General features: G+C 43.8%; 5 protein-coding genes across 5 annotated transcripts; 2 read left to right on the top strand and 3 right to left on the bottom strand.

The window, feature by feature from the left end:
• Positions 1–123: 123 nt before the first annotated feature.
• LOC120458642 (SAP30-binding protein) lies at positions 124–1,410 on the bottom strand. The gene is made up of 3 exons (XM_039646371.2): positions 1,208–1,410; positions 387–1,132; positions 124–323 (listed from the first exon to the last, which is right to left on the bottom strand). Exons 1-3 carry the CDS (start codon positions 1,298–1,300, stop codon positions 185–187), a joined length of 978 nt encoding a protein of 325 aa, XP_039502305.1. The 5' UTR covers positions 1,301–1,410; the 3' UTR covers positions 124–184.
• Positions 1,411–1,630: 220 nt separating this feature from the next.
• Positions 1,631–3,770, top strand: LOC120447912 (conserved oligomeric Golgi complex subunit 6). The gene is made up of 4 exons (XM_039629566.2): positions 1,631–1,748; positions 1,802–2,433; positions 2,488–2,708; positions 2,768–3,770. Exons 1-4 carry the CDS (start codon positions 1,659–1,661, stop codon positions 3,715–3,717), a joined length of 1,893 nt encoding a protein of 630 aa, XP_039485500.1. The 5' UTR covers positions 1,631–1,658; the 3' UTR covers positions 3,718–3,770.
• A 56-nt stretch (positions 3,771–3,826) lies between these two features.
• Positions 3,827–6,439, bottom strand: LOC120447904 (mitotic spindle assembly checkpoint protein MAD1). Its single transcript, XM_039629554.2, has 4 exons — positions 6,207–6,439; positions 5,090–6,141; positions 4,225–5,036; positions 3,827–4,165 (listed from the first exon to the last, which is right to left on the bottom strand). Exons 1-4 carry the CDS (start codon positions 6,325–6,327, stop codon positions 3,961–3,963), a joined length of 2,190 nt encoding a protein of 729 aa, XP_039485488.1. The 5' UTR covers positions 6,328–6,439; the 3' UTR covers positions 3,827–3,960.
• A 269-nt stretch (positions 6,440–6,708) lies between these two features.
• On the top strand, positions 6,709–16,983 carry LOC120447928. Its single transcript, XM_039629591.1, has 3 exons — positions 6,709–7,732; positions 12,159–12,429; positions 13,100–16,983. Exons 1-3 carry the CDS (start codon positions 7,721–7,723, stop codon positions 14,260–14,262), a joined length of 1,446 nt encoding a protein of 481 aa, XP_039485525.1. The 5' UTR covers positions 6,709–7,720; the 3' UTR covers positions 14,263–16,983.
• Positions 16,984–17,508: 525 nt separating this feature from the next.
• On the bottom strand, positions 17,509–24,191 carry LOC120447919 (myeloid differentiation primary response protein MyD88). The gene is made up of 5 exons (XM_039629579.2): positions 22,745–24,191; positions 20,104–20,399; positions 19,872–20,040; positions 19,612–19,798; positions 17,509–19,014 (listed from the first exon to the last, which is right to left on the bottom strand). The coding sequence occupies exons 1-5, from the start codon at positions 23,256–23,258 to the stop codon at positions 18,579–18,581; spliced, it is 1,602 nt and encodes a 533-aa protein (XP_039485513.1). The 5' UTR covers positions 23,259–24,191; the 3' UTR covers positions 17,509–18,578.
• Between the last annotated feature and the right edge of the window lie 68 nt (positions 24,192–24,259).

Raw genomic sequence — 24,259 nt, forward strand, 5'->3', positions numbered from 1 at the left:
ATTTAAAATATTATTTCCATATTTATTTACGCGTTTTTTTTTATTGTAACACGCAGTGTGAGCACTTAAAACCCAAAACATATAAAATCCAATTGTGTAAAATAAAAAAAATATTCTGTGATAAAAACTTTTGAACGAGAATGTTTTAATTTTTAAACATAAAAGTTTATTTCTAGATTACAGTCTAAACGGCTGGCTTCTTTGGCAGCGACCCAAAGGCAGAGATGACGGTGCCCTTGGTGCCCGTAACCGTAGTGGTTAGAGCCGGAAGAGTGGGCTTACCAACTGTTGAAGAAGGTGCCGGCTGATCCCACTTGGATTTGCTGCAGTACGAAATCGAATTAAAAATGAACACAATAAGAATAGTAGATGTAAGGCATTCTTACCGCTTTTTGGCCTCCTCCTCGACTTTCCTGGCCAACGCAGTGGCCTGCTCCACCTTGTCCATGTCCTTGCGATCCTTCTGCCGCTTCACCATTTCCGTTTTCTGAACCGCTGCTAAGGACTCGTAGTAGGATTCCTCGCCCCACTGCAAAGGATCATAGATCTCGGGCGGATAGTTGGTACCGAACTCGTTAATGTCACAAAAGCTTATTAGTTTGTCATAGATGCTGGGATTGCGAAACTCCTTTCGATCTTGTATGACGCGATTCATATCCATATTAGTCTGGCTCATTTTTGTGTACATCTTAGTGATCTTGGCCACTAATTCTGCAGACGGTTTCCCCTTTGGTTCGGGTGGCAGCTGAAACTTGTACTTGGCGTACTTGGGATCCTTCTCGTAGCTCTCAGCCGTGCGTTCTTCGATCGGGAACCCCGCAGATTCCTCGTCCACCTCCATGGGGGTGTCTCCGTCCTTGGAACCACTACCAGCACTGCTTTTATCCTTGGCTTTGAGACTGTCTCCGCTCTGGGAATTGGAACTGTTGCTCTCCTCGCCACTGCTGGACTCCTCTTCGCTGGAGGACACTGCGGCGCGGTCCTCGTCCTCGTCGGAAATCAAGGTGTCATCCTGGTAACTCACTAGCCGACGCACTTTCTTGGCCCGCTTCTTTTTCTTCTCCTTGGATCGCTTGGTTTCCTCATCCTGTTTGGTGGGCGTCGGCGTGGGTCTCTTGGGTGGTATGATTACCTGGGTATACAGGAATACGGTTATCAAAATTCTTAACTCTTGGCCAAAGTAACTACAACTAAGGTGAAAATAAACCTGGGACGCGGTGGAGTTTTGGGAATCTGGACTGGCATCGCCCTCATTCTCGGAATCCGTGTACTGGGCAGTCAAGCTGGCCAGGGCAGCCATTTTATAGGATGTATTCAAGCTTAGGATGCCTTCAGGTGCTGTTTTTTAAAATATTGCTTATAAATCGTAAAAACAAAATTGTTTTATTTTTCTATGGTGTGCAAACCAGGGCTTCACTAAATATTTGTTGGTATTTTTTAGGGAAGGAAAGTAACGCTTGAGTCTTCAGTGTGATGTCTCTAAATTATTTACCGATTAAAACATTATCTATGTTTTTTATTAATAGCGTAAAATAATATCTATACATCTTTAAAATGAAATTTAAATAGAAAATATTAAACAAAACCCATCTGATTATTTAGTATTTTCCAAACATATGTTTACTTTTCGGACACCTGGCCACTCTCAACTATTTAAGATGAGCTCGACGCAGGAAAAACCGGAGGAGCTGGACAGGATCCAGAAGAGGGTCAACAAGATCCTGGAGGCGCGCCTGGAGTCGGACAAGGTCAGTCCCTGATGTACCCAAGTTTAGCCAATAACCCCGTTACCGTGCCCCAGGACACATTGGACGCTCTGAGTGGTCTATCCACTTTCTTCACGGAGAATACCCTTCAGAACCGCAGGAATCTTCGTAGCCAGATCGAACACCGCTCCGTGGGCATTAACGAGAACTTTCTGAAGGCTTTCCGCCAAGTGAAGCTCTCCCTGGATGCCGTGTGCGAAGATCTGGACACGATGGCCACGTCAGTGGAGACCATGAAATCTGATCTGGAGACCTCAAAGGCGCTCACCAAGGATCTCATCAAGCAGACCAACACCATGCAGCGGGAAAGGGACCGCTTGGAGGTCCACAAGCACATTGCCCAAGCTTTTCTAGCCCGATTTCAGTTAAGCGGAGCCGAGCACCAGTTGCTCTATGGCGCTGCCAAGGATGCACCCATTGTGGCGGACTTCTTTCGCGTTTTAGACAGAGTACAAAGCATCCACGCTGACTGCCGGCTGCTGATGCAGTGTGGCTACCAAACTGCTGCCATCGACATAATGGAGGAGATGACTTTGCACCAGGAGGGCGCTCTGGAGAGGCTCTACCGATGGACCCAGAACCACTGTCGCAGTTTGGAAAACAACGAAATAGGTCCGCTAATTGTGGAAGCCATGAGCCGCCTGCAGGACCGTCCTGTGCTATTCAAGTTAGTAAATTTGTAGAATTTCATGCTTCTTTTATAAAAGTATTCGCTTTACAGATATGTTATTGATGAATACGCCATTGCGAGGAGAGCAGTTTTGGTGCGTCAGTTCATTGAAGCCTTGACGGAAGGGGGTCCTGGTGGAAACCCCAAGCCCATTGAGCTGCATGCCCATGATCCGAAGAGATATATTGGCGATATGTTTGCGTGGCTGCATCAGAGCATTCCCACCGAAAAGGAGAACCTATCATTGCTGTTCAAGAAGTGCGATAAGCAGGGTGAGATAATTAAATGCATCCATTAATGGACTAACCTAATGATCTTAGTTTTGCAACAGATATTTCCGACCAGCTGCAGAACGCCTTGGGTTACATAGCCGATGGAGTATGTCATCCTCTGAAGGTCCGAGTAGAGACCATACTGCAGGCGGAGAAGGACACTATTGTGTTGTTTACCATTTCAAACCTGTTGCGCTTCTACCAGCAAATAATGCGCCAGGTGGTGCAGGGCGGCAGCCTGGAGGAGTGCCTGGTAGAGCTTCAGAAGAGCAGTGAGCAGATCTACCTAGGCGCCTTGGCTGCCCAGGTGAGAAGTGTTTTGCAGCGACCTTCTGGAGGATCGGGCTTGGCCCTGGAACCCCCGCAAAGGGATCTTGTACCGCCGCCAAGCGTTGCTCGCTTGCTGAATATGCTCAAAGAGATTCTTTCGGTGGCCACCATGGTCGATGGTCGGCAAGCAGACATAACTAAGATCGTAAGCTGCGTGATAGATCCATTGCTGCAGTCCGTGCAAGAAAGTGCAGCCCATCTGCCCACTGTGGACATGGGTGTGTACCTTTTAAACTGCCTGCATCACATGCAAAGCTCGCTGGCTGTTTACGAATATATGGATGAGCGCGTCGAGCGGCTCCAGGCGCAGTCGGATGCCCAGTTGGACACACTAACCTCCGAGCAGGCCTCATCTCTGGTGGCAAACCTCAATCTGGGTCCCATTTACGCTATTCTACAGAGCAATCAATCCAAAATAGAAACAAACCTGCTGAAGATCTTCATGTCCAAGATGGACGCCTTTCTGGAACTACCCGATGTATTGCTCCTGCCGCAAGTGCAGCTTATCATGTCCAGCAGTCATCGGGCCGCGGTTCAGAAGCGGTCTTTCAACGTGATCGTGGCCATCTACAAGCAGATTTATGAGCGAGTCCATGATCTGGCCAACGGCTTCGAGCAGCCGGAGCAGCTACTGCACAGGACGCCCGGTCAAGTGGCTCACATCCTGACGTCCACTTAGTGGATAGGTTATTCCAATTTCTATTGTGCATTACTATAATTTATGTGTATTTATTAATAAATATTTCTGTATTTGACTCTAAATGGTATAAAAAAGTAGACAAATATTATTTTCATTCTCAAATGCAGTCCGTGGGGAAGCTTATTTTTACTATGGTAGCATAAAAAACCAATCGTATATCTGATGTGGACAAGAAAAATGTTCAACTCGGCTAGCTTAAGCTAAGACTAAAATAATGTTCTTCTAGGTCATCGTGACAGTGGCCCTTTGGAAAAGTTCTAGGGTAAGGGCGGAAAAGAACGCGGGAAAGTTACTGGCTGCCAGCTGCTGATCAATAGGCGGATTGAATGTATGGGAATATGGCGACTCCAGCAGCGCCAAACAGTTCGATTCGTTAAGACTGATGTCCAGATAGTCATCCGGTCCCTCTGCAAACATGCTTGAGATGCTAAAAAATTTAATTAACAATTTACTGAATAGATTGAATTGAATAGACTCGAGACCCACCGATAGTTGCTGTTGGCTCCAATGCGATCGATCCTGTAGCCCAACAGCATGTAGCACACATCGCGGAATTCCTCTCGAGCCGCCTTAAAGCAATCCTTCATCTTCCGCATTTTGCCATTGGCGGACTCTAAGTCTGCACGTAGCTGATTGAACTCCTTAAAGTTCAGTGTCATGCCGCCCGTGCTGGTGGTTTCATTGAGCCTCTGCTCTTGATCATCCTCCAATTTCTTGTTGCGCCGCTTCAGTCGCTCAATTTCCGCCTGCAGCTTCTCCATCATGTTCTTGCTGGACTCATAGGCTTCGGCTGCGGGGTTTTCGTTGAAGTGTACCACCTTGAAGTCCTTCATGTTGAAGTCGCCCCGCAGGCAACGGTGCATCATCTCCAGCTCCAGTTCCTCTTTGCGCCGACGCAACCGATCGTTTTCCAACCGCAGCGTATCCAGTTCCTTTTTCACGCTATCGTAGCCCTCTCCGGCTGGTTCGGCCAGTAGTTCTTGCTGCCGCATGGCTTGAATCTCGCGCTCTAATGTGGCACACATGTCTTTGTATCCGGTAACGGTGCGTTCAAGAACCTCCATTCGGTACCGCACCTGCATGTCCTGCGTCATGTCAGCCACACTGGCATTGCTCATGGTCATGTCCTTGTCGAAGTTTTCCACCAGTTGTTTGTAGAAGTCGCGCTCCTTGGACACGGTGATCAATTTGCGTTGAAGCCGCTCTTTGAAGTTCTTGTGACGTTTCAGGCCGATATTGAGATCCTCGATGTTCTTTAAGTAAATGGCGCACTTCTGTTCTAGATCTCGAACTGTGGTCTACGGACTAAAGTTAGATAAATGGGACTTAGCAAACACTGGACAAAACCTACCTGCAAATGCTTAGTATCCGAAGCCGAAGAAGTCTTCTCTGCCACGTGAATGATGTCTTCTTTTAGCAGTTGCTCAATGCGCGAGCGTAGGGCCATTGGGCTGACCAGAGTGTTGGCCAAACAGTGATCCTGGGCCACCTTGACCCATTCCTTGAGTTCTTGCTCCACATGAACCAGTTTCACCTGCAGGGAAGCTGCTTCCGCCCGAGCACCCTCCTCCCGATCCAGTCGCGTTCTGTAGTCGTGGACCTGCTCTTCCAGAAGCAATTTATCACCTATCAAAGTGTTTAAATGCTTGTTGTGGCTGCGCAGTCGCTCCACTTCAGCAAGCAAATCTGGAACGCTTGCCAGACGCTCCTGTGAGGTCTTAGTCACCTCCTTCCAGTCGTTATATGACTGAATTTCGAACTCCAGCTCCTGGATGCGATCGTTAGCCACCTTTAAACTTTGTGTTTGCTTCTCGTGGTTGGCGCGCAGCTCCTCGAATCCGGAAACCCTAACCTTAAACTCTTCATGGCGTCGACGTAGACGTTCCAGCTCGTTGCGTGTAGACTGCAGCTCGAGATCGGCCCGCTGGGCAATCCGGCGATATTCGGTCAGTTCGTTGTTGATGCACAGCTGGACATCGCGGGCATCCTCATCCTGCATATACTTCTCCCTCTGCATCTTGATTATGGACTCATCGTACTTTAGCTTAAGTTGGGCCAACTCGGTGGTGGCCCGACTGGCCTCATCCTTGAAGGCCAGCTCTCGTTTCCGAAGCGCCTTCATTTCGTCCTGCATCTCCAAATACTTCTTGCTGGTGATATCGCACTGCTCCTTTAAGGCCGTGCTCTTGTTCTCAGCCAACATCATGGCCTTTTTGTGTTCCCGGGTCTTATGTTCGATTTCGTTCCGTAGTTGGATTACTGTGGCCTTGGTTTCGATCAGCTCGGTGCGCAGTTTGCTGTTGGCGGATCCCAAAGGATCGTTGGCGGAACTATTAAGGGAAGAGGCGCTGGCGTTTAGACTTCGGTCAGGTGATTCCCGCTCTAAGCGGCGCTTTTTGGGTGCTAGAAGAGCAGTTACTTGTTAGTTTGTACGTATGTGCCTGTAAATATATATTTAAAACTCTTACAAGCCCCTAGATCAAAAGATGCTGAAAGCCGGTTGAAGAGTAGCTTCTTGGGTGCCGAGTGGGTTATACTGTCGTTAAAGCGGTCCATCATATCGTCTATGCTGCTGCGTATGTCGTCCATTTTAAGTAAAATGTAGGGGATAATTGTTCACGTTTCGAGTAAGGAATATACACTTTTTATTACTAAAATTAAGTTGACAAAATGTTAAGCCTAGTGTGGCTGCAAATATTTAGGCAAGAAATACCTTAAATGGGACATAAATTCTTAGTATTAAGGTAACCGATAACTATTTGTTTATATTCCAGTGTAAATTGTGATATATATAACAAATATATACATTTTCATGAAGGAAATTATATAGCCAAAGGGAAAGTTTTTTTAAGTAATACTTTTTGTTTTCAAAAGAGAGTTGGCACCCCAGTTTAGTATATTCCAGCGTGACTCTTTTTTGCACCACCCAAAAGTATATTACAAGAAATACCACAGATAAAAGAAATCTCTATCGATAACGATAGTACTTCGAGTGCTGCCGAAAATAAAAATTGATTTGCATTTCTTCTCGGCTTTAAATATATTAAATGTTGTTGTTTCCGCACCGAAAAAATCATAAATCGTATATGAACACCACTGCTAAATCGAAATAAATTAGAACAATTGAATTGAACTGCCAAAAACTAGAACGTATGTGAAGCGTGTGTGCCGTATATGCCCAGCGATAAGGACAAAAAACGGATAAAAGAAAGCTTTCACGAAAGAAAGTAAAGAACATACATTTTACTAAAGTAAGAAAAAAAAACAACGAAACGCGTGTGCCGCGAGTATTGGCGAAAGTCGCAACAAAAAAGTGTATGTCAAATATGAAAATGTGGCTCCACCAGCGATAACGGTACTCCAATGTGCTTTTTTGCACTCACACAGAAGCCTACCGCACACGCACACCACCACAACTGCCAAAAAGCGAATCCTGCCCAACAGCCGCACCTATAAAAGTGGGCGTGGGTAGAGACAAGTTACTGTAACCAATTTGCAAATAGTGATGTACGCTTATTGTTTAAACAAATTCAAGCTGTCCTAATCAAATACCTTTGCGAATTCCAATACACACCTATACACACATGCCCACGCAGCGAGAGGAGAGAAAGAAGTAAAGGAAGCCAAAGGACAGGATAGAAAAGCAAGAGGAAGAACGAAGCAGCATCGGCGCGTTGGAGAAATGTGCGGAAAGAGAAGATTGAAAATAAACGTGTAGTAGAGAATTTTTGAGACACTCGCACGCACACCTCCTACACTCTTTCTCTCTCTGTCTCTCCGCTTATACCATTTGCCGCCTACACACACCTACACCTACCTAAGCAGACATACGTGCGCTCTCGAATCGCGAAAAGCGTGAGCTTTGTTGTTGCCTCTTCCACTCCCTCGCTCTCAGAGGCGCTCCCGTGTTGTTTTTGTTGTTGTTGCCGCTTAGCAAATGGCAGACCCTCTAAGCGGGCGCCGCTGGTGATAACATGTCGTAATGGCCAGAGAGGTAAGTGCAAACGTGCTAAAAGCAAAGCAAAGCCGGCAACTACGGCTTAACCGTTTCAGTTTTCCTGATCACCAAGGTACCGCAAGATATTTTGCCAAAAGCAGCTGTTCTCACTTCATCGCCATCTTCCATCATTCACTTCTAAATCCAACAGTAATTAGCCTTTCCCAACATTAAAACAGCTAACCCAGTGCTATCTTCTTCCAAAAAAGTTAAGCCGCGCACACTACAACTTGAAAATAAAAATGTAATTATATACAAAACAAATGGTTGTTTACACATTTGCATACGAAAGTATGAAATTAGGTAATAAAAAAATAATTTAAAATTTAATCTTGTAGGTAATAGGTTTTTTTTTAATTACATGCAGCTTGGCAAAAATTTATAATATACTTTATTTTTTTGAGAAGTACTTTGTGAACATTCCGTTCTTTAAGAAGTAAGCTTGCCAAAATCTAGATCATTTAAAAGGTTTATTTTCTGTGCCTAGCTGCTCCAAAAGTCCGAAAGATAGGTCCTTTTATTTTAACATAGTATGATTACGTGCCCGCAGAACACAAAAGGATGCATGATTAAATCAATTTTTAGAAGATTAGGCAAATTTTTATTTTGCTGCTTGGGTATGAGTGCAATGGATACGATCCATGCCTGGCCTAAACTACACACTCTGCTCCATCTTTGAATTTTTCATATGATAACCTTTGGCGAGTGTATCTAGCAAGGCGTATCGTTGCGGATGTTTCGCACTCGCGTCCGCATCCGCTAGAGAACCTATTAAGCCTGTGGCCCGCATTAGTCTCTTTGTGTGCGTGTCCCTCAAGCTCCTGCCCTGCATGTGTGTGTGGTTGTGCATGTTTTATGCAGTTCCTTCGTTTCGTTTTGCTTTGCGGGTGAGTGAATAGCTTTGACCCAAATAACTGAGGTAATACTTACGCCTCACAGATGTGCCACTCCCCCAACGCCTTCCCTTGCCGCTGCCCCCATCCCACGTGTGGCTGCAACTGTTGTTCTTCTTCCGCCTACTCTAAAAGGAATTTCCCTCTCTGGCCTTTCCAAAATTGTTGCTTTGAGAGGATGTCTCCAAGAATAAATTAGTTGGGAATTCCGAAAGAGCAGGAATTCTTTTAAGAGCTGATATTAATGCAGCCGAGATTGCTTTTAGTTGTCAGTTGATCTGGAATTATTTAGGATAAACAAAACAAGATTATCTCTTCTTCTTACTGTCATTAAAAATCTTGGCCAGCAGCAATTACAGCTATTTTAGAGCTCTGTTATCCATTCACATTTACATTTACAGCTGGCAATGCTTTTGCGAGAGGGAGAGAGCTTCTTATAAAAGTGCATCACTCTCTCTCTTACCCTTTTTATTAAAATACCTTAATGTTTAAGAGTTTAAATGTTGGGCACAATTAGGACTAAAAGAAAACCCAATGTTTCCCTGGGACCCAGAATTGAATAGCAACACCATTAATTGAACGCCGTTGATTGGAAGTAAATATTTACTAAATCAAAACGATAGGATCTTATTTAATGATGACGTTTCGAGGGGAAAGGTGCGCGCGCTTTGGCGTCCTGATTATATCACATTGATAGAAATGTAGGCCAAAGCACGGCGAAATATCTTTACCTGTTAAAACAGAAAATTAAGGGAAAAAAAAAGAGTAAAGAAAAGGGTTGGATAAAACAAATACAGTTTAATTGGGGACCTAAAAGTTTAAGGCCTTAATTTGACTAGATAGTAGTAACAGGATTTCTATCCCCACCCCTCCACCTGTCTTACTCGCTCTCGCAAAGCTTTGCGCTGCATTTCACCTCGTTCTCACTGCACTTCTCTCGCGCTTATGCCCCGTGCTCATTTCAAGCGCTGTTATAGCTCTGCAAAAGCGCACCCAGCCCCAAAAGTAGAAGAAGAAGAAACAGCAGCAGCAGCTGCTGCCGTAGTGAAATCCGATGCAGCATCTCGTCGGGAACACTCACAGTTTGCTCTGTCAGGCTGCCAAGCACACAGGCAGCTAAAGACGCTGCTTTGGCCTGTGGAAACACCAGGTTCCCACTGTGTGCTATAACTAAACAAATCCAGCGTTTTTCTACAAAATCAAGTTTCTAAAAAGGGCTATAATTAAGTGCAAGAACTGGGGCGCAGTGTCAAATGAAAATGAAAACTCGGCGGTTTCACGGGCAAAAGGGTGCTGCAGGCGCGTAGTATCCGTAAAGTGAAAGTGCGAAGGTCAACCCGACCTGACCTGCCCCAAAAATACGAATACGAATGCGAAGCACGAGCAGTGAAAACCGAAATTCTAGGCACCTCAAATCTGCCAGTTTTTACAACAAACTAAAGAAACCAAATGAAGTGATTGAAAACATTTTTACCAGAAGCTGTATTTTGTGCAAAGTGTGTTTTTTTCCGTGACCCCCTAACAATTTTTGTAATTACGAATTTTCCCCCTTAACGCAAGGCATTTATGACTCCAACAATAAGCAATAAGCTTTAATTTTTGTAGAAGTTTTGGTATAAGTATCCGAAACTCCGGATTTTGTAAGGCGTACATCGGGTATCGGGTACGGGTTTATATAACGCATTTTTAAACGGACATGGATTACCGGAGCTTGGAGCTCCAAGTGTAAAACGACCTTGAGAGCGACGAGGCCAACCATTGCAAGCCAGCAGCGCAGCGCAGAGACTCGGCCTAAAAGTGGCTGGCAGCAGCAGCACCACCAACAGCACCAACAGCACCACCATGTGGTCCAACGCCCTGTGCACGCTGGGCGTGACGAAGCCGCTCTGCAACTGTCTGAGCATCAGACAAGTGGCAGCCGCAGCTGCGGCGGCGGCCCAGGCTACGCAGGGCGTAGCTGCCTCTGCCGCGGCGGCGGGTGGGGCTGGAGTGGGTAGTGGGGCCATCACAACGGGACCCTCGTCAGCCACAAACGGCGGACTGTCCGCAATGGTAATAGTTTCGCCTTGCGGGGCATAAGTATTTAGTGTTTATCTTTCATCGGGTGCAAATGTCCTTCATTTCTATATCAAACACACTTATTCTGTCCTTTATCCAAATCGGTTCCTAGCTGAGGCGCAACAGCGAAAAGCTCTGACCATTTTAGATAAATACTTAATTGCTTTTCACACTGGCTAATATCAATACTACTCAAGAACTTCTATAGGCTACCGTTATTTTTTTAACATTTTATAAAATCTTTAAACTTATTGCAATACTTTTATTTCAGTGTTTTTTAAAACCTATTTTAAACTATTCAACTTGTTGGTTTGACTGTTTTCTTGGTTAGTTTAAATGAACTTATAAATGAACTTTGAGCGGATAAAGGGTCATCTTAAGCCCATGATATTTAAGTTAATTAGGTAAGCCTTAAAGTGCTGAGAGCATTAACCAGTTTTCTACAATTGTTTTATGGCGTTAACGTTATTCATCGAGCCTTGCAACTGGAGGGCTCGCTGTTTATAATATAACTAATTTCCTAATTTATAATAGACAGCAAATCCGCGACCCGCTGGAGCTCTCAGTGCCATATGGCGCTGGGGCGCAGCAAGTGACCTATCCCAAGAGGAAAATCAGTGCGATGGTTTGAAGAGGGAGTGATAAGGAGGGGAGGGGATGGGAGCACACAAAACACTGGGCAGGGTGAGGGAAATGAAATATTTTTATGAAAAGTTTCTGCTTGTTTTCGGTGCGGGGGAATAAGCAAAATGTCAACATGCATTTTTTGTAATTTTTCAAACATTTTATTTTGGGTGAACGGGCGGGTAACTGGGGAATCGGGTGACGGGGGTGACTGGGGGGCTGGGGGATTGGGGGCTTGGTTGCCGAAGAGAGATATTTGTATATGGCTCGTGTGCTGCACTCGTTACTGGGTCACTGCAGCGCCACACTCATGTCCTTGCAATACATTAAACATTGCAGCTTTCGTCCTGCTCGGCTGCTGACCGTTGTTGTTGCCTGCAACTGTTAGCCAACAGCTGTGTACGCTGTTAACCAAAAGGATTCGTTTGCAATTTTCTTTGGCCCTTTTTATGTGTTTCCCTTTTCAAGATTAGAACTTACTCTTGTTTTATTTCGAATGTTTGGAGTGGATTTATTTAAACATATAACCTATAAAATGTGCACAAATAATATAATCTATAGCCGTTGTGGCCTTGACATTTGTGTCCTTTCTATCCAAGCCAGAAAAGCCCAATTAGCGGGCTGAGGAAATTATGACACAGCCCGGGCCTGCTGCCACACCCACTTGTCAGTTTTTCGTGCGCAGCGTTTCACAGGTGTCACGCCCATCCTGCACCCTGCACCATGCATCTCACATCCACATTCCCCATACCACCTTCCGCCTCCCACAGCTCAGCTTTCACTTTCCCTTCGCCAGCAGTTGAAATTGTAATTCGTAAAACCCAACTAATTCAAATTTCTCTTCGCAGGAGTCTCGCGGCAAGAGACCACTGAAAATCTGGGACAGCTGGCGGAATGTGCGCAAGGGCGTCGTAGTTGGGACCTTCGAGGAGCTCTTGGTCCGCGGCAAGGATAAGCTGGGGGTTCCTGCTTCAGAACCGGTGCGCGTTGTTCTGGAGTGTGATGGAACCCAAATCGAGGACGGCGAATACTTTCGCACCCTGGCCAACAATACGGTGCTGCTGCTGTTAAGACAGGGCGAGCGCTGGTATCCCACTGGCGTCGATGTCATAAAGGCTGGTGGGTCTAATGAGATGACCTCCATCTCGGGATCAGTACTGGGCAAGGGAAATGTCTGCCACCGAGCTGGAAACTTGAAATTTTGTTTAAAAACAATTTTAGATTCAAATTTTTCATTAATTCGTAAATTATGAGCCATATAAAAGAGCTTGTGTACACAAAAAGCTGAATATTTGTAAAAAGTCTAAGTCAATTTCATTTAAATTAAATAACAAATTTATAGAGGAAGCATTTACTTTGGCACAAAGCACATCTTTCAATGTTTGAAAAGATTTCAATGTTAATTATTTGCGTATGATTTTGATGTCTATTCAAAGTCGCTTGTGTTTATTTAATTTCTGAAGAACGGAAATTTAAACAATTCTTTAGAATATAACCTCTGTTTTGAGACACATTAAATCTTAAATGCAATACATTTTTCAAATTGAAATGGTTTCAATGCGATCATTCCTGTCGAAAAGCCATTAAGCTTTTCACTGCTAACATTAAACTATAAACAAAAACGTAACACGTAAAAATTAAACAAAAGGAACATGCTATTTTGGGATTTAAATGACAGCCATTAGAAATTCAAGAACATGGTCATCCGATTGACCTTCCTTTCTTTCCGTACTGAACTTTAGTTGGGATATCCTAGCGATACATTCTCATTCTAACATTTCTCTTTCAGCCATATCAGCTATACCGAAAATCGTCTGTGAGACGATTCATGCGCTGGAGTTGCACGATGAGACACCGTCGTGGAAGATCATGGATAACAAAGGGCGTGTCACGGTCGTTCTGCACTGGGATCAGCGGCAGGGAGGAGGAAGCGGCGGTGGAGGAGGCGGTGGCGCCGGCGGCGGAGTGGGAAGCATGTGCTCCGGCCTGGGCAGCAGCAATGGGCTGCTGTCGTCCGACAAGTACTCGCCCTCAAAGAAGGGTCTCTCCGCACAGAGTTCGCTTGATAACAAGTCGGTGTCGTCGCAGTCCTCCCAGCCGCGCTATGCCAGCCCTCAAATAACGGTGATCAGTGACGACGGACCGGCGAGCATTTACCATCCCGGTGGTGTTGTTCTGCCGCCAGGAGTTGTGATACCAGGCGGCAGCAGGCGACTCTCCAAGCAGGGAAGCTCCTTCGACAGCACCGTGGGTGTGGGCGTGGGAGCGGTGCACGTGCACACGCCAGAATGCGCCCACCACGCCCACACGCCAAGCAGGGCGGGCAGTCCAAGCACTACCGAGTGCGACTTTCACTGCTGTGCACTGCACGAGGAGGGGCGCAAGATCGCTGTGCACAAGAGCGTGGCCACGTCGCCCATTCAGGACGGAAGCAGCAGTCCCCAGCCGCAGTCGGCACCATCGGTTATGGATCCTATGCTGGGCGGCAGCGGTGGCGGCGGAAGCGGTAGCATGCAACGGCGCTCGTCGGGCGCCAAGGGCCACGTTCGATTCCTGGACATCGCCCCCGAGCGGGATAGCTCCGAGAGCGAAACGGAGAACACGGTGATGGAGGACGACAAGACGACGACGGAGAAGTTTCTGCTGCTGATCGACCAGTTGTCGGTGGACCAGAAGCGTCACCTCAGCATCAAAGACATCGGCATCATACTGGAACGCCTCAACTCCAAGATCCTTGACGTGGAGCGATTGGATCGCGAGTCCGAGTCGGACGACTGCTACAACTGGACGATAAAGGCGACAATACGCGGCGATGCGCTGCGCGAACTGGGCGTCATTTACAATGGCAACTACTATGCCATCTCTGAACATCCTGGCTACAAGGAGGAGCTAGAGGAGAACGGCGAGGAGGTCGAGGAGGAGGAGGAAGAGGATGAGGAAGACAGAATTTAGAGTACCCATGACGGGCAGACGGGCTAACCCACAGGTTAACGACTGTCCCACGTTGGGCGCCACAGAAGGTATCAATAAACTAGCGCATTTTACAGAAACCAAAACGAAAAAATGAAAAAACCAAAAATAGGAGTAGCCCAGCAGATCGATACAAGAACACTCACACACACAAACACACACCAACATGCATACATATATACATATATACTAATATAAAATAATTACGAGAATATAATAATGCAAGTCGCACATTGTACAATAGTGAAGTAAGCGTAAACGTGAATTATAAAAAGGCGAAAGCAAAGCAGCCACACACCCAGAAACACACACACCCATGCCCACAACAACAGCAACAGGCGCGAACCACTTAAACGCAGTTTTTGTAGCATTTGGCCAGAATTCTCATTAACGGGGACCGCCGTTACAATAAGGAGCATTGCTGTTTGGAGACGTTGAGGCGACGTGCTGCACCGTCTGCAGCTAGTTTAACGAACTCAAAATTGGTTAAATTTGAATTCAACTCCCCGAAATTCAGCCCACAGATCAGTTGCTAGCCCCAGTACCAGACATACTTGTGTTGTTATCGTTGTTGTACAATAGATGTTCCGTGTTCCGTTGTGATTGTGTGCCAAAATAGCCTTATTTAGTTGGATAGCCCCACACACAGACTGCCACTCAAGTCAGGAAATCTAATCTAGCCCCAAAGACTATAAGTTGTGAAAGAGATATAGATAACAGAGACTATAAAATGTTGTTGCCAGAAAAACGATGATGACGGGGTAACAGTAATTCGTTCGGTCTCTCGTTTCCAATGTAGTAAGTTCCTCATTTTTATTGGCTTTTGACCCCCACCCCGCATTTGTATAGTTCCTGGACAGCGTAACTCTCTGTTGGAGGCCTATTATTTGTTGATCTTGTTGCATTTCTGCCCCCAAAGAAAAAATTCCGGAAATCATCCGCATCAGCATGTAAAACTGCCGTTATTTGTAGTGTTGTCAAACGTTCAACAAATCGCGCACAATGTTAAATTTAAACACAATGAATAGAAACAATAAGCAAGACGCTCGATGCTCGCCAAATGCCTGACGACAGACTAAAATATGTGTAGTAGATATAGACCGCCCCCCTCGCGTGGCCTCCAGAATCAGCCGTAGATCCATTGGGAGTATCTATCAGAAAATATCACACGATCGCAATCGAAATCGCAATTGAACAATGCGTAAAAGCGAAAACACTGCCAACATCGCCATTAGCATTTGCACCTGCATCCACATTCGTTGGGTTAGGCTTTCGACTTCCGGAACTTTGACTGTTCCATACGGGTATCAAGCAATCGGGATAAATTGAGAGAGCACTGGGTTGGAGGATTCTTGGCAAGGACATGGGAAGTTCAAGCGATGGACTTGCCAAATCTGTGAATATACTATCGAAAGAAAGAATTTGTTTTAATCATTGGAAGAATGTGGTTTCTCACTTAGTGAACTGCAAGTTTACCTAATCATTCTCTGAATTGCTTGAATTTATTATGCTCCAAACATTTGTTAAGTATCGTAAAAACGTAATTCGACTTGTTTGGATAATGCTATTATAGACTTGTTTTTACTTTCCTCAAACGTTGCAAACGTAGCTGGTCTACGTTGCTAGTCACTATGTCCTTGATTAGATCTGTGTGCATTCGATTTAGGAACTTCCGCTGCGCAATCAGATACTTAGACATTGCTGAGATCAGCCAACACTGTACTCCCATCTAACCAAAACTAACTAAAATCGAATACGGAATCGAGAAGCGGAAAAAGAAAGCGACTTTTAAAAGACATTTGTTCAAGGCACAAAACTTAAGCATTGAAGCGAAAAAAATTAAATGAAAAACTAGTATGTATAAATGAAAATTGAAATTGATAATTGATTGATAACGATAATAAATAAAAAGATAGTGGAAAAAGGAGAGACGAGCAGGCGATGAAGAAGAGCGTTAAACGAGAACTCATAATTAGCGAGACGAAAAAGAAATTAATTAGCGTTGTTTTAATTTATTAGTAAGTCGAGAACGGAACGACAAGCGACCCAAAACTCGACGATGAATATATCTCCATGTGTATGTATGTATGATTAAAGGACGGAGTACGAGGGAGGGGAGTCGAGTTATAGTGGTTGAGGAAGGTAGAACGGAAATACCTATGCATAACATAGTTATAAGAAGGGAACTCGCAATACGATGGTAACTCAACTTCCAAACCGATACAGACTTCTTCAGCTGACTTCCATAATCATAATCATTGTTAACACTTAACTATAGAGAATAACGCTTTAAACAAACAAACAGACACTTACACGGACCTTGGTTGCGGTTGAGTTAGTTAGGTTCTGTTACATCCCGAGGCGCCACTTCAGTCCGGGACCACTACAGTCACCAGGCTCCAGATCCACATCCAGTGCCTCATCCTGGCATCCTAACCCGCCCTGCCCTTCCCTGCCCCTCCACTCAGACTCGTCATCACACACTCTGTGTAAATGCAATCAGTTAGATTTATAAGATGAATAACAAGTCAACACGAATGTAAGACATCCCCAGAAGGCATTAATTAAGCTACGAATTTGCAAATAATACTCATAGAGCGCGAGTCGAGGCAGAAGATGCAACATCATGCGTTACATTGTTTTAATATGCGAATTACGATAAATTGATCAATTAACATATACATACAACAAAGAGCAAACAAATTACAAACTGTTTTTATTAATTTTGTTAAACGATAAATCATTAAAATAACTCTAACAAAGAAAAACAAAAATAAGCGGATAACAAACGACAGATAAAATTAATAACATATATAAATCGATTTATAAATACACACACATAAAAACACACATTGAGCAGAGAAGCAACCAAACAAAGCCCAAAAACATAAATTCAATTAAAAGTAACGAAACGAAGCAAAACAAAAAAACAAAGTTTAAAGAACAAGCTCAAGTTGCGAGGAGCAGTGAGGCTAAAAAACATATTTGTTCACAGTGTAAATTGTAACACACAGAGAGCGAAATTAACGCAGGTTGCGAGGAATGTGAGCGAGGAGCTATTATTAAAACATTAAACGATTTAAACAATAAAAAACCGAAAATAAATAAAACAAAAAAAATACAAAAAAATTTAAACCGATTCGAACTGTTTTGTAGATTAACCGGAACTGGTCGATAAACATTTCCATTCAATATGTACGCGAACAACTGTATGTAAATATACGGGGATTCACACATAAACTGCAATGTTTATTAAACATGAACGAACAAAAGGTTGTCTACATTCAACAATAAATTATTGAGCCAAACATTGAACAGTTTATTGCCGCTCAACTGGAGCTTGCTTATTTCCGATATGGATACCGTGCGTTTCATAACCATAAGTGACACGTGGCGCGAAGGTCGAGGCTCTTGCGTTCGATACCCGACATTGAGCAACTTACATACATATATGCATTTATTGTCGCTTGACATAAGTTAGACATAATACGGTTGTCGACCCTTTATGATTTTGAAACGTACTGTTCCGAGATATAGTACTATATAGAAAGAGTCTAGATACATTGGAAAAGACGATGTGATGGGTGACATCTCTTATGGTATTTGATTTATAATAAGTGAGTGTGTTAAGGTGCACATCAGACACATGGGCACGCATTCACAGCAATCAGTAACAATCGGTAAAAGCTAAAGCTAATCACATGGGGGAACCAGCCGATGGCGGTACCGAAAACAAACAGTTTACTTATTGCTAGCAATCGTCTAAAACGGCTTGAGCAGTTTACAAAATGATAAAGCACTGCCCGCACAATGCAGCCATACGTATTCGTTATATATGCTCATTACTCATACGAGATGGGGTCTGAGTTGCGAGAACGGCAGGCGAGATAATTAAATTAAGTAAGTCACTTATCGAACGCGTGACTAATATTTAATTGAGCGCTTTGATTAGCAGTGTCGCGTATTTAACCTCACTCAACGCAATTGCCAATTTGTCTGTTTATCGAGTCCAGAGTCGTATACATAGGCATAGAGCAAATCGTGTCGTACGTGGTAGTCCGTGTGCTTTAGTGATACATTTGTGCGGATATATGGTATTGTCTTTATTCGTTGTTGTCTTATATAAGTAACCGGATGCGTCTAATTATATTAAGTTATTTGACTTTGATAAGGATTAGGCTAAAGATTATCACTAGGCATGGAGGGTGACGACATTGGCGACTCGGTGGCCATAACTAGACTGGACACACGATAAGGAATTAAGACATCGAATGAATGGCTATTCTAACACTATGATCTCAGCACGGCGTCTGTAGCTTGTTGCGGGATCGGGAGAACAGGGACTTCTTCAGGATGTTTGGCCGCCACTTGATGAAACTCTTCTTGCTCTCCGACGTAGTAGAGATATTGGAGCTGCTGGCACTGATGGTCCTTTCGCGCTCCATGACGTTTATGGTGCTGACGGAGTGAGCATGACGCAGGGTCTTGGCGCTGGCCCCATCATTTCGCGCCGTCTTTCCGATGATGTGCGTGATTTTGCGGAAGGTATTCATTTTCTTCGGTTTGTGCTCCGGCAGGGGTGAGCCGGTATCACCGGAAATCGAAACAACTGTGGTCTCCGCTTCCGGCACTTTGCAGCTGTTGTAGTTTGGCATATCAGTGACATCCTTGTCGTTGATCTGTATCCGAATGCTGGGAGTGGTCACCCGGGGAGACGGTTCCTCCGGCGAGGGTCTGCATAGAGAATGTGAAGAAAAGTGTATGACAAATTTTTACTAAATGGGTTTATCAGAGTGATTAAATTCCTTCATGTTTTACAATTAACTAATTTAATTTTAATGTAATCTTACACCCGCATATATGTTATATTACGTTTATTTCCTGTTTATAAATTTGTTTCAAAGTTGATTACTCATACGCAGTGTATTTCTTCCTGGGCACTTATTATAAAATCGTCTGAGTTCATCTTTCTGATTCATTATTCTCCTTTAAATTTAGGAAAATTAAATAAAAATACCTACTAGGCTGTTCTAAGGTTGATCGCTCATACGCTTTACGATAATTGCTTATATATTTTGTTTACAGGCAGTTGGTATACACTTGCGCATTTTATGTGAATGTTGTGAAACGATTTCGCAGTCCCTAAAGCCCGCAGTAGCAATATATCTTGTTGCACACCAAAAGGAAAAACTGAAGCTAATAAAATGTGTTTTAAAACAGTTTCTAACATTTGAAAGATCACTTCAGTTTGCAAACCTTATGTACCTGCTGTCTAGTATTGTAAATCTTTAGATACATACAATCTATATCGTAGAAAGTAGCAACACTTACGTTTGCACCTGGCGCGGGGAGTAGATCGAAAAGGCATTCACATCGTACAGCGAACGCGCCAACTTGTCCCAGAAGTTGAACAACTTGGAATCCGCGGCGTAATTCATGTGTGTGTAAATGCCCAGGGTCTGGGGTATGTGCATGTTCATCTTGTACAGAATCGGTATGATCTTGCGAGTGTGATTCTCTGCGAAAAAGCAGATCGTTGAACTTGTAATGTGACTCTGACTCTGAGATACAACTGAGTAGCAGCTACTCACCGATTTGTATCTTCTGGGTGAAGTTCACGAGGTACGTGTTCTCCGGGCTCCGAAGAAACTCCTCTGTGAGCAAGACAATCAAGTGATTGCAGCGGGTAGCCATGAAGTGGGACAGTTGGACATGCTCGAACGGAACGCCCATTAGCATGTCGCGGTGGCGCAGGAAAAGCTGCAATAGAACGTTCAATGGTTATTCAATAGAACACACAGCAACCAAGCGCATCCCGCTCACCCTGAGATTGTACCGCTCAGACTCTAGATTGTTCATAATCTCGGTGGCATGATCGATGTCTGCCTCCGCGTACAAAACACAGGCGTTGTATCTGGGCAGCGGTTGGCCCATCTGCACACATCTCTGGTCTTCGTCGCTGAGGATCTGCACACTTTGACCCACCGTGATGTTGTTGCTGTTGCTGCTGCTGTAGTTGTTGTTGGTCTCGAAGCAGTCGCTGGGAGGCGGCGGACACGCCTCCACCAGAGCGGTCTGCCGCTGCTCCTGTTTCATGATGTAGCGCTGGGTGTCCTTGGCTTTTGAGGCGAGTAAAATGAAGTCAGTTTAACTAATGGAATTACGATTCTTAAAAACTAAAAGGCCGTATAACACAATAACACAATTATATATATTAACACAATTTATATATATTATAAAGAAAATCAAATGATGTTTATTGAATAAACATGATGACACAATGATTGTAATCCTTTTTAGTATGATACGAGAAAAACTAATGCCATAGTGAAGTTTATCTTAGTTTTTGAGCTGTTGTTTTAAATTAAAAACAAGAAAGAACGCTATAGTCGAGTTCCTCGACTATCTGATAACCGTTACTCAGCTAGTGAAAGTGCGAAGGAGAGTCTTCAACACTGACAGTTTTTGGCGGTTTGTGGGCGTTAGAGTGGGCGTGGCAAAAAGTTTTCTTGCAAGTCGATAGAAATTTACAAAACTGATACAAAAATGAAAAAATATCAAAACATTTTTCAAAACTGTGGGCGTGGCAGCTTTGGGCGGTTTGTGGGCGTTAGAGTGGGCGTGGCAAAAAGTTTTTTAACAAATCGATAGAAATTTACAAGACCAATACAGAAATGAAAAAATATTTAAACATTTTTCAAAGTGTGGGCGTGGCAGTTTTGTGCGTTTGTGGGCGTTAGACGTGCAGCATGATTCGACAAACTTGCGCTGCGTCTATGTCCCTGGAGTCTGTATGCCTAGTCTCAACTTTCTAGCTTTTGTAGTTCCTGAGATCTCGACGTTCATACGGACAGACAGACGGACAGACGGACATGGTCAAATCGACTCGGCTATTGATCCTGATCAAGAATATATATACTTTATATGGTCGGAAACGCTTCCTTCTGCCTGTTACATACTTTTCAACGAATCTAGTATACCCTTTTACTCTACGAGTAACGGGTATAATAAAGTACTATTTCTCCTTTAATATCCTTTTAAATTTCGTGTTACATATCTAAAATTAACCATGTCTAACACATCTTATTATTCACATCTTTCTAGTAATGCAGTTCAAGCAATTATTACTGACATATTCAAAAACAATTTATATTTTTATACCCGTTACTCGTATAGTATAAGGGTATACTATATTCGTTGAAAAGTATTTAACAGGCAGAGGGAAGCGTTTCCGACCATATAAGGTATATATATTCTTGATCAGGATCAGACGAGTCGATCTGGGCATAAAAAATGTTTTGATATTTTTTCATTTTTTTATTAACCGTTTTGGCCAATTTTATCGATTAGCGACAAAACTGTTTGCCACGCCCACTTTAACGCCCACAAACCGCCAAAAACTGTGAGTGTTAAAGACTCTCCTTCGCACTTCCACTAGCTGAGTAACGGGTATCAGATAGCGATCTCCCTTGTTAATCATGTTTTAGTTTATTGGTATATTACAAAAAGCATAATTAAAGATCATTAGAAAGAATTTGGTGCAAATTCAAAACTATTCTATTAAAAATACATAACGTTTTAAGTTTTAATTACTTTTTTTTATATATCAAGCATTTAAATCTTCCCACCAGTTTTGTCAAAACAAATATTTCTGACAACAGTTTTTTTTTGGGATAATCCCCATTGTGCAAATAAATAAGAAGACTTCTTTCTTAAATGATTGGCGTTTTCTATAGTTTATGGTCTGTTGGTTGCGGTTAATAAAAATTATTGTTTTCAGGGTCTTATTTATGTCAAAACGTTATTTTTCGATTTATCGGGATGTGGTAATAAAATTCATACAAGTTGAAATGTTATTTACGAATCAATAATTTGGAAAATGGGAGACTTTTATTTCTGTTCATCATAACTCAATAGTTTTATGTATCTGACGATAAGCATTGTTTAATTTAGATAAATGTGCGATAGATAAGTTAAATATGTACGCTTGCTGCATATCTACTCAAAATATTATAAAGATTACCAGGTCCATTTTTATAAACTCGAAACGGGTTTTCCGGTCATAAATCCATAAATGGATCGACCAAAAAGTAATTTATAACTGTTGCTCGTAATTAAAGTAAAATTTAATGGGTCATTTTCCACTGCTTCTAATTAAAGTACACATGTATATACATATGTATATAATCATTTATTATGTATGTACATTGTGCTAAGAATTTTTGTTGTCTCTTTCGTTTCGTATGTTTGTTAATCAAAAAATTATTTGGAATTCTTCTTTGACTTTTAATAATAAAAATCGGAAACCTCGATCCAATGAACCTTCATAGACACCTCCGCATTTTTCGAATCCAGACCTTTAATGAGAGGTAATCTAAAACTAATGATACTGCAAACTCAAGTGACATATTTCACTTATAGATAGCCATATCTATACCATAAGCAGAAAACAGTGAATACCTACCCAGATTCTCCTGGATGTCGTCGCACACGTCCCACCGATCGATGATGCCTAGAAAGTGTTCTAGATGGCCCACCTTGGCGGTCTGGGGGCTCCGCTGTGTCCAGCTGATCAGCACCAGATCCATTGGATTGTTGGCGTTCTCGTCGACGAAGCCCTTCTGCTTGGCCAGCTCCGAGATGCCGCGCCAGTCCCGCTGGTAGCCCTCCTCGGATCGCAGCACCTTCTTGCGGTTCAGCATGCGGGACAGCTGGGTGCGGGTCTCGATGCCCAGTGCGGATAATGGGGTATCGTTGAAGTGCCCCAAGCCCGCTCCCGTGCCCGATCCCGACCCGATGTCCATAACTCCCTCGGCCACCACCATGCTAGCGGTGCGATAACGCCGATAACTGACGTCAGTGGCGCCGTAAATGTGATGGTGATGGGGCGGATTGGGATGGCGGTGGTGATGGTAATGGTGATGGAAAGGGGATTGGGCCACCGAGTGCTGCTGATGGCATACAAATCGAGGGCGCATTCGCACTTGGCGCTGGTTTTATTGGAATAATTGGTGTTTGTTTGCTGGCGTATTTGTTTTAGTGTGGATGCGATGCGATGCGATATACATATATTTATCAACTGACGTTTATCAGTCGAGAGGGCGGCGAGCAATAAAACGATGAAGCGCGTGAGTTTACTTTTGTTTTTGTGCTGCTTGTAGATTTTTTCGAGTTTTCCGATCGCGCGTGCTGTTTTTTGCGGGCGCTTGATCCGAAACTGGTTAGAAACTGGGGTGGTCTGGGGGTGGTGCTATATTGCTATACTGATTTACTGATATAGTGATGTAGTGCTTCAGTGCGGTGCGAAATGGACCGAGTGACCTCCAGCACCTTGCCGCGTCACAGTCGCGTTGTTGTTTTTCGGATTCTCGGATTCTGTTTTTATTTATCTGTCTGCTCCGCTGCGAGAGGAGATGGGGAGATCTTCGCCTTCGTTTTCGTCGCGTTTTTTATTCGTCTGGCGTATGATTTTTTGAATATTGTTTAAATATACACAACACACACACACGCGCTCATACGCTCACACACTCACAGTCAGTGGCACGCACACAGTGTCGCCCTAAGCACAGAAATAAATTCGTTTCGCTTTTTTCGAGTGCGTCCGCTCCGGTTTGTTGTTTTCTTTCGACTGGTTCTGTCCGCCGTTTTGTGCTTTTGTTTCTGCCTCGTTGTCCGCTCCTCCGCCACCGCCCCCTCCGACAACTCTTCGCGCTCACTCTCCCGCGCTCTTTCTCCTCCTCCTCCTTTCACTCGCTTGTTTATTTTGGTTCCGTTCGCTTCTGGCGAAAGCGGGGGCCAAAGGCGGAACTATCAGCTCAGCTGCTTCGGCTGGTCGGCTGACAACACTCTGTTTGCACTGGCTAATTGCTAATTAATTTATCTGCACAGCTTTTCCACTATTTAGATCAGATCGCGATTTCGATAATCTGGTGAGTCAGAGCTTTTCGGGTGGCCAGTCTCTGGTTTGTTTTGGTATTTT

Source organism: Drosophila santomea, chromosome 2L (genome assembly GCF_016746245.2).
Source record: "Drosophila santomea strain STO CAGO 1482 chromosome 2L, Prin_Dsan_1.1, whole genome shotgun sequence".
In the NCBI taxonomy this organism is placed as follows: Eukaryota; Metazoa; Arthropoda; class Insecta; order Diptera; family Drosophilidae; genus Drosophila; species Drosophila santomea.